The following is a 9,330-nucleotide window of genomic DNA, read 5'->3' as shown; positions in this document are numbered from 1 at the left end:
GTGTGAAAGAAAAAGGAAGGTAGCGGCGACAATGATTGTTATTGTTAAAATTCTAAGAACAATAGTTATAGGTAGATTTAAAACCAGGTTGAGATATATTTCAAACTTCAATATTTGATGTATATTGATGATTAAATAGACATGTGGGAGTTCTAAAGTGTTTGCTAAGGATTGCTAAAAATTCATAAGTTATCTATTAAGTTAAACTCCATTTGTGAAAAAGGAGAAGCCCTACAAATGGCGATTGAAAATCTCACAATTTTAACTTTCTGAAAGGAAGTCCAACAATGATTAAAATGGATAAGGTAAACACTTAATATATTTAGAAGAATAATTATTCATTGTTGAGAGTGTGTCACTAGAGAATTTAAAAGTGAACACTAAGTTTTCAAATGCTATAAATTTTAAAAACTTTACAGATTATAAAACTATATTGAAGCAAAGTACGCAAATAAGGTATGTTTTGAAATACAAGCATTAGAGATGTCTTATAAACATGTTTGAAGTACAAATTTGCATAAATATCATGTTGGGTTTCGAGAAAACACATTAAAGTAAATTACAATGTCTAAATGAGAAAGCTATTAAAAGTGTCAAAACAAAAGTGTTTTCAAGATTTGATGAAAAATTTTCACATAATATGAGGTCTATAATATGATGCTTATATTTTCTTTTAACAACCTCATTTCGTTGTGGGGTGTGTGTACATGAGGTTTATAAAAGAATGTCATGATCTTCATAATACTTTGTAATAACATTGGAGGTGAAATCTCCCCAATTATCACTGCGTATTCTCTTGATTCTTCAATTGAATTGGGTTAAAACCATGTTGTAAAAGTTTAACTAGAATGAACTTGTGTTGAACTTGTTTTTCATCAATTAGACCCATGTGGTTCTAGTATAATCAGCCACTATTGTAAGAAAATATCGAGCTCCCTTCATTGAAGGTACCTGATACCCACCCCATATATCACAATGAATTAAATCAAAACATGAAGTGGTTTTAATATTACTATAAAAAAGGTAACCGAGTTTGTTTAGATCATTCATAGGAATCAAAGTTATCAATACTAGCTACGCTACCTATAGAATTAATTTGTTGAAGCTTAGAATTTGAAGTATGACCAAGTCTTCTATGCCTAATTTGAGAATTCATAATGACAGCCATGGCATTAGCTCCTTTGTCCAACTTCTCCATATGAGAGAGACCATCCCTACATATCCCCATGCCAATCAACTTCCTTGAGTGTAAGTAATGTAAACAACAATAATCGGGAAAGAAGATTAAAAAATACTTAAGCCCTTTGGTGATTTTGCTAACATATAACAAGTTTCATTTAAAATCAGGAATATATATAATGTCATTTACATCCAAATTAGGAATAGTTGTGCGCTCCCAACACCTTTTACTGCAACTTTGTCTCCATTAGGAATTCTAACGGGTACCCCGCCGTTGGAATTATTTAGAAATGTTAAAACGGAATCACTACATGAAATATTTTATGTAGCTCCAGTGTCACTAACCAAAGGAAAAGTAAAACCGATTTTACCTTCCATGTTTACTTCTGGTTTTGGTGGATCATTCAGTTGTATTAGGAATCTTTTGGATTGTTCAACGATGAGTTCGGGTATTGGGTTACTCTCAAGTTCAACTACATCAGACTTAGGTTTTGCCTTAGGCTTTTTCTTTAAATCATTTGTTGGTCTTCATTGAAAGGTTTAATCTAGGTATCTTATTTTTTTCAAAACATCCGTTAATATTGTGGCCATTTTTCCCGCGGTGTTTGCATTTTAAACTTTTCTTGTTAACGAGACTTTTATCCATGTTTGTTTAGGTTCGGATTTCATAGGCTGCAGCTTCAACAACAAATTTGCGGGACATGGTAATACTCCTTTGTTGCTCATCTTTTGCAACCAAGTGATAAAAGTACAATGGGTTGGTATAGGTTTGATGCACAGTACTTGAGTTCTAACAGTTCCAGAATCTTCGTTGAGAACCATCTAGAACTCGTAGACCGTTCTTTCTTCTTGTCCTCGATGATCCTTTTTCCAACATCGCAAGAAAAATTTCCACACGTACACCTAGGCTGCGAGGAGAGGGATTGAATTTCATCCCAGATTCCTCTTAGTTTCATGAAATATGCCGACACAAACAGGACTTCTTTTCTCGTTGAAGCAAGCTTTTGTTTTCGTATGCCCTAGGTGCACTCTCTTTTTTGAAGCATTTCTCAAGATCTTTCCAGATCTCTCTTGTTGTGCATGCACAATTTACATTATCAAGGATCTCCTTCTCCATAGTAGTGGTCAACCGGCCTTCGATAATCGCGTCACTGCGTTGCCACGCCATCAAAATCGGTGAGTTCTCTGTTGATTGTTCTAGGATGCCATCGATGAAGCCGACCCTATTCTTTGCTAAAGTATTTGATTTTTCTAGACCAATTTGCATAGTTTCCATCATTTAGTGTTTCGTTGACTTGTAGTACTTGGTGATGGTAATCGTTTGGGTGAATATAGAATGGTGAGTTGGGGACATGTTGATGGATTTGAAGATGAACCTGCTTCAGCAACAATAGGTCTGGTCATGGTGCTTCAGAGTTTTCAAACGGATCAAGAGACCTACATTGATACCATAAAGAAAACAAGAAAAGGTTAACATGAAGAATTGCGTTCCTGACTTGGTGTTATTATTGAAGAACCATTGAAAATATATACCAGAATATTGCTTGAATAGTAAGCAAAAATAGAATAAGGAAACTAGATCGAACGAATCCTTGTACCTTTTTTTTGGAAACAACAAACGAATTAAGCCGAAGCCTACTCGCAATATTTTAGCGAGCACCCCGAGTTCAAGCTTCTTTACAGGGAAACCAAGCCTCCATAGAGATTTCTAAGGAAAAATTCCCCACATGTGGCACCACAAGAAATCGTTTAAGAGAATTGAACTCCTAACCTCACGCCAGACAAATAGAGGTGGCAATTGATAACACGATACGACAAAAATACACGACATGAAACGAAATTGGGACGAAACTGAAATTCGAATTCGTTTCCGTGTCACGTGTGAAAAACACGACCTCGTGTCGTGTTTAAAATTCGACACGAAATTGATACAATTTAACATTTGTCAGTTGTGTTTTTCGTAGTTGTCTTGTTATTTATGATTAAGTATTAATTAAATAACTTAATTGTCATATTATATCATTTTTTCGTGTCGTGTTTATTGTTTTTTTAATCGGTCCGTTTTCTTATTAGTTAAAAAAAAACACAACATCATGTCGTGTCGTGTTCTTATAAAAAAATTTTCCATGTCGTGTCATATCAGATAAAAACCCGACATGATACCTGATTTGCTACTCCTACCCAGATTAGTAAAAAACCTGGTGCATCAAACTTCACTTGCGAATCCCTACACCTATATAAAATTATTATTAATCGTAATGAAACTTGTATTAATATTAATAAAGCAAATATAGTACCTGGTATAAAATTGCTTTCGATTTGTATTTCGTAATTTGCAACTTGGATATCCAAATGAATGGAACTAAGATGAGTACTCTGTTAATCAATAAAGTTAATGAGCCAATTCTATAATTAAAATCCTTATATGTATGTTCTTTGCCAAAAATTAGTTCAATAGGACTGGAACTCTGGAAGTGTTGTACTCTATTTTGATAAATCTTAATCAATCAACGGTAAAAATAAATAAATAAATAAATAAATAAAAACAGTTATATCTAACTTTTGACAATGATTAATTTCTAAAAATACCTAAAAAACTATTATTCATCATTCAACGATCGATACTTTATGTATATTTCTAGACATTATGTTCCGAGTGAAGGTTTTTGTTGTTTCTTCAAGTTTCATATAGAAAACAGAAACTTTCAACGAATAAACACATTTGTTTTGTTGGTTTCTTGTTTAATAAAAAATATCATAACATTTTTTTGAGATCTTGCGGCATGTTATAATTACAATTCTTAAAGAACGCACAAGCCATTTTATTATATTTTCCAATTAACAAATTCAATTATTTCATACTACATTCCCATATTGAGCCTTGTATTCCTGCCATAGTTGATCCACGGGCTTCCCTGTCAAGTCTTCAAAATACTTGACGTCAAAAGAAAACCTCATCATCTTGTTAAGCTTTGCGACGAAACCTGGGACAATCCCATCACAATATTCGAGAAAACGGGCTGTGAAATCATATCCCTGGTCCCATCTATCCCCAGATCCCGGTTCTGCAAAACCAGGTGGGAAATAATTCGCTTTTAAAATCGTATAGTCTGCCACCCCTTCTATCAAGCCTACTGGAGCTTGACCCTCACCATTCCATTGAAAAACGTGGGTAATTTCATGGTGCAAAAGAGACGTGAATTCCCATTTCACGTCCCCTTGATACCCTTCTAGATAAACAGAACTAATATTAATATTATCACCCCAAGTGATTCCTTCGGCTCCTTTGAACTCTACGATGTAAATGCTCATAGTGGGCACAGGCTTTCGGTCAGCAGGATCGCTTTGTTCCAAGATGGTGGTCCATACGTAGTTGTTGATGCTTCTCATTATTTGCTTTGTGTATGGAATTCCAATTTCATTAGTGAAACGGATGCCGCCAGGAATATTTGCAGCATCGTTAGTTACTTTGTAGTTCACGGCGGATGTTCCACAAAAAGACAATGACAAGGCGAAGAGGGTGCAAAGGAAAAAGTAATAGAGAGCCATGAATAATCTATTTGAGGTTCGGGTAATAAAAACGACACATGCAGCCATCATGTAGATATAGGTATCATGTAGTTGATATTTTCAATTTTGTCATTATGAAAATTAATTGCATCTCAAATATTTTCTAAATATTTTGGTCGATTTACTGAATCTGAAATTATATTACGTTTTTTTATATAGACAATAAATATTTTGATTGACAAATATATGGTAAATAATAAATGGATATGAAAAACCATATATATATATATATATATATATATATATATATATATATATATATATATATATATATATATATATATATATATATATATATATATATATATATATAGGGCAAAGTGAATATAACCCTTAAGGATATATAAGCATAGGTACCTAAACACACCATAATACGTCGTTTTGTTTGATATATTCATTATAATGTTCTTAAACTTCAACCCCTAACTTAATTTAATTTCAAGATTTTCGAAATTTCACTATTATCTTTCTCTTATGTCACATCTTTTTGTCGAACACCTATTAGGTTATATTTATTGTAGTTGAAAATGAAAATTAAATAAGAGGAAGATAAATGTGTAATTTATAAAAATCATGAAAGTAAATAAATTTGGAAGTTAAATTATAAGACCATTGAACAATTATAATATAATATAATATAAAATGACGTAGTATGGTGAGTTTGGGTACCTAATCTTATATACCCTTAAGGGTATATTCACTTTTCCCATATATATATATATATATATATATATATATATATATATATATATATATATATATATATATGTATACATATATATATATATATATATATATATATATATATATATATATACGGATTTTTTCTAATATGCATAAAAGAAGTATTAATTAATCACAATTATTACCATAATTAAACATTAAACACATTAATTATAAGAAATATTACCATAATTAAATATAAAATTCATTAATAATCTCTATAATTAATGCATTTCATATTTAATTATGGTAATAATTGTGATTAATTAATACTTCTTATATATGCCTTTAGGGCACATATTAGAAAATCCCATATATATATATATATATATATATATATATATATATATATATATATATATATATATATATATATATATATAGGATAAAGTGAATATACCTAACAACCTTATATTAGCTTAGGTACTAACCACATCATACTACGTAATTTTGTATCATATTTGCATTGTAATCACCCAAAGTTCTTAAAATTCAACCTAATAACTTGATTGCTTCCAAAATCTTTGGAGTTTCACCATTATCTTCCTTCAAATGACGTCTTTCTATCGGAGACCCCCTCGTGGGCTTCATATACCACCGTTACAAATCAAATGGTGTAGGAGGAATATAATGGTGAATGTTTGAAAATCTTGGAAGTAAATCAAGTTAAGGGTTGAAGTTTAAGAACCTTAGATGATTGCAATGAAAATATAATGCAAAACAATGTAGTATAATGTGGTTAGGTACCTAAGCTTATATAAGGTTGTTAGGTATATTCACTTTACCCATATATATATATATATATATATATATATATATATATATATAGAGAGAGAGAGAGAGAGAGAGAGAGGTAAGTTCAATTGAGAAAATAAAAAAAGTTGAGAATGGGGGAATCATTCTCAACCAATCATTTATCTAACATGTTCACCATAAAAAAATGTGCGTGTCCATTTTCATTAAGGGTATCTTTGTAAATTTGCAACTTTTTTTACATAGAACTTACATGTTAGTTGTTATCAGTTTCCAATTTGATGATATCTTTAGCTCGTTTGAATTGGGTATGAGGATTTCATTATCAAGATTATTTTCTTTATATAACTCATTAGCAATTATACATATTCATTCCATTAATCGTGAATTTTTGCATATGTATTTCAGTTTTCTTCTTTGTATTCAGTTTCTGATTTAATCAGGTATGTATATCGTTTGAATCGGATAGATCGGATTTCATTATCAAGATTATTGTTTTTTATAATTTGTTTGGAATTACGCTTATTATCTTCATTTTGGAGTTGTTTCATCGGAGTTCATTATGAACATTATCAAGTTTCGAATATGTATTGGAGTTATTTCATCGGATTTTTGTTAATTAGTTTGAGATATTTATTTCAAATCGGAGCTGATTTAATTTTTAATTGGATATATCGTTGTAGTGTTTACGCTCTGAACTGAGAGAGATTGCTTACTTACATTATCTGATCGATCTGAATTAAGTTTCTTTCAGATATTTTGTATGTTGAGGTGAGATATATATTCGAAATTAACCGGGTTTTCATCTTTACGACTTTTGTGAGATATATTCGATATTAAAATTGTTTTTTTTATTTATACAGATCATTTGGTTTATTACGGCGAATTCTAGTGTTATTGATGGTGATCTGTATTCTTCTATGAGTGAGAGTGAAGAAGAAGATGTTGAGAACTCATTTTTTGAAAGTATGTGTTATTGAATTATTTTGTTGTTTTTAATTTTGTTAATTATCAGTTATTGAATTATTTTGTTGTTTTTAGGTGGTGAATCTTAAAGTTCAGTACGTGATGCGCAATATTGTGATGATATAATTGGAGAACATGTCTATAAGCCAGATGTACCTGTTCAACTTATTCCATTTAAGGGTTTAATCTTCAAATCATTAAAGTTGGCTATCTAAATGCATTCTGAGTATGTTGAAATTGGTGGTTTTGATGTTAGACTGAACATACAGTCAAGGTTTGATAACAAGATTATAAAGAAGAAACATGTTATATGTAATCGTGGTGGCAAACAGAAAAAGAAATCTTGTGACACATTGGGTACAAGTGGTGTTAGGAGGAAAGGAAATTCAAATTCGAGAGCTATTGGTTGTCAAGCAAAGATTATATTTGAATATGTGTATGGAACTCCAGATTATAAAGTTTTTCAGTTTGACGAACTTCACAACCATCCACTTGAGAAGAGAAGCGATTTAAAAAAATCGAGGCAAATGTCATATTCAAAAAAAGAGTTTATTGTGTGTGCTTCGACATCAAAAATAGGTCCAAGTATGGCTCATAAGTTGAGGGCAAGTCTGAGAGGTGGGTATGAGTTTGTAAAGCCCAAAGTAGTTGACTATAAAAATTTAAGGAGAGATATCAACAAGGTTATTGGTTATAAAGATGCCCAAATGATAGTAAACACAATGAATAACCGTCGAGCTCTCTATCCAAATTACTCATTTGAGTTTAATTGTCAAGATGATTTTAGGACTGTATGTTTTGGGCTGATGAAGAAGGCATATTATGTTGAATTTGGTGATGTTATGTCGTTTGATGCAAATTTCCGAACAAACAAGTAAGTTATTCTATCTACTTTTTTTATACCTTATTCATATATTAATATTTTTATATTCACTTATGAATACATCAAAAATTGAATTTAATGAACATTTTTTTGTGTGTTAGGTATCGAATGGTTTTTGTTCCATTTACTGCTCTTGACCATCGTAAAAAATTAGTTACTGTTGGACCGGGGTTGCTAAGCAATGAAAGAATTAAGTCTTACTCTTGGTTGCTTAAAGCATTTCTTAAAACTCATGGGAAAAAACCAACACTTGTTTTAACTGATCAAGATGCTGCAATAAAGCAAGCTGTTGAGAATGTGTTTCCTAATTCAAAGCACTGATTATGTATGTGGCATATAATGAAAAAGTTGAAAAAAAAAGGTATTATTTTAATATATTTCAAATATATTACTTATTAGTATATTCATTTATGAATATTTATTGTTACTTTACTTATTATTATTTATTCATTTATGAATATTTTTGTTTTAATACAGATATCATATGATTTATTTACGAACACATACTTTAGAAGAAGGTTTTCGAAGCTTGTTTGGGACATTAATATGAAACCTGATGTTTTTGAGGTGAAGTGGGGTTTGCTTATGAAGGAATTCAATCTTTAAGACACAAGATGGTTTAAATACATATTTACAATACGTGATTCATGGATACCTGGATATTTTAGTGATATTCCAATGTGTAGTTTAATGAAGACTACGTCGAGGTCAGAGCGTATGAATTCATTCGTTAATACATACTCAGAAAGTGGGAACTTAGTTTTGAATTTCATGATGAATTACGATACTGCCATTCAAAAGCAAAGGAATACTCAACGTGAGCTTGATAAGGCATCAAAGAAAGTATCATTTATAATGCAAACACCTCGAGAAATAGAACTGCAAGCATCAAAGGTTTATACAAATACATTATTTTTTTAGGTGCAAAAAGAAATATATAAAGCATGTTTTTTCTATACATGTCACACCCCGAAAACCAAGGTGGAAACATTTCCGGGGCGGACTCCACGTTGAGTATCAAATCCAATGCACATAGTAAGCAAAGTAAACAACCATTACATTACATATGAAAATTTACATTTGTTCAAAAGTAAAGTTGTACAAGTGTGATACATATGTAAATATATGAACAAAAACAAGACGTGTCTTCAACACACTCCGTCTTCAACAAAAGGATCATCGGGTACCTGTGTAATGCGGACCTGAGAATACAAGCATTTTAAAAATCAGCATAAAGCTGGTGAGTTCATAAGCGA

General features: G+C 31.2%; 2 protein-coding genes across 2 annotated transcripts; one reads left to right on the top strand and one right to left on the bottom strand.

Moving 5' to 3' along the window:
- Positions 1-4,035: 4,035 nt before the first annotated feature.
- On the bottom strand, positions 4,036-4,728 carry LOC145002645 (uncharacterized). Its single transcript, XM_078961874.1, has one exon. The coding sequence runs from the start codon at positions 4,726-4,728 to the stop codon at positions 4,036-4,038; it is 693 nt and encodes a 230-aa protein (XP_078818000.1).
- Positions 4,729-7,406: 2,678 nt separating this feature from the next.
- LOC145002643 (protein FAR1-RELATED SEQUENCE 5-like) lies at positions 7,407-8,680 on the top strand. The gene is made up of 3 exons (XM_078961873.1): positions 7,407-8,065; positions 8,176-8,371; positions 8,552-8,680. Exons 1-3 carry the CDS (start codon positions 7,407-7,409, stop codon positions 8,678-8,680), a joined length of 984 nt encoding a protein of 327 aa, XP_078817999.1.
- The last annotated feature ends 650 nt before the right edge of the window (positions 8,681-9,330 follow it).

The sequence above is a fragment of the Lactuca saligna genome, chromosome 6 (genome assembly GCF_052625555.1).
Source record: "Lactuca saligna cultivar CGN05327 chromosome 6, ASM5262555v1, whole genome shotgun sequence".
In the NCBI taxonomy this organism is placed as follows: Eukaryota; Viridiplantae; Streptophyta; class Magnoliopsida; order Asterales; family Asteraceae; genus Lactuca; species Lactuca saligna.
The sequence above is the reverse complement of the archived record's forward strand: the minus strand, read 5'-3'. Positions and strand labels throughout refer to the sequence as shown.

Coding starts and splice junctions, on each gene's coding strand:
- LOC145002643 (XM_078961873.1), top strand. CDS start 7,407: ATGCATTCTGAGTATGTTGAAATTGGTGGTTTTGATGTTAGACTGAAC. Junction 8,066..8,175: donor GCAAATTTCCGAACAAACAA/GTAAGTTATTCT, acceptor TTTGTGTGTTAG/GTATCGAATGGTTTTTGTTC. Junction 8,372..8,551: donor TAAAGCAAGCTGTTGAGAAT/GTGTTTCCTAAT, acceptor GTTTTAATACAG/ATATCATATGATTTATTTAC.
- LOC145002645 (XM_078961874.1), bottom strand. CDS start 4,728: ATGGCTCTCTATTACTTTTTCCTTTGCACCCTCTTCGCCTTGTCATTG.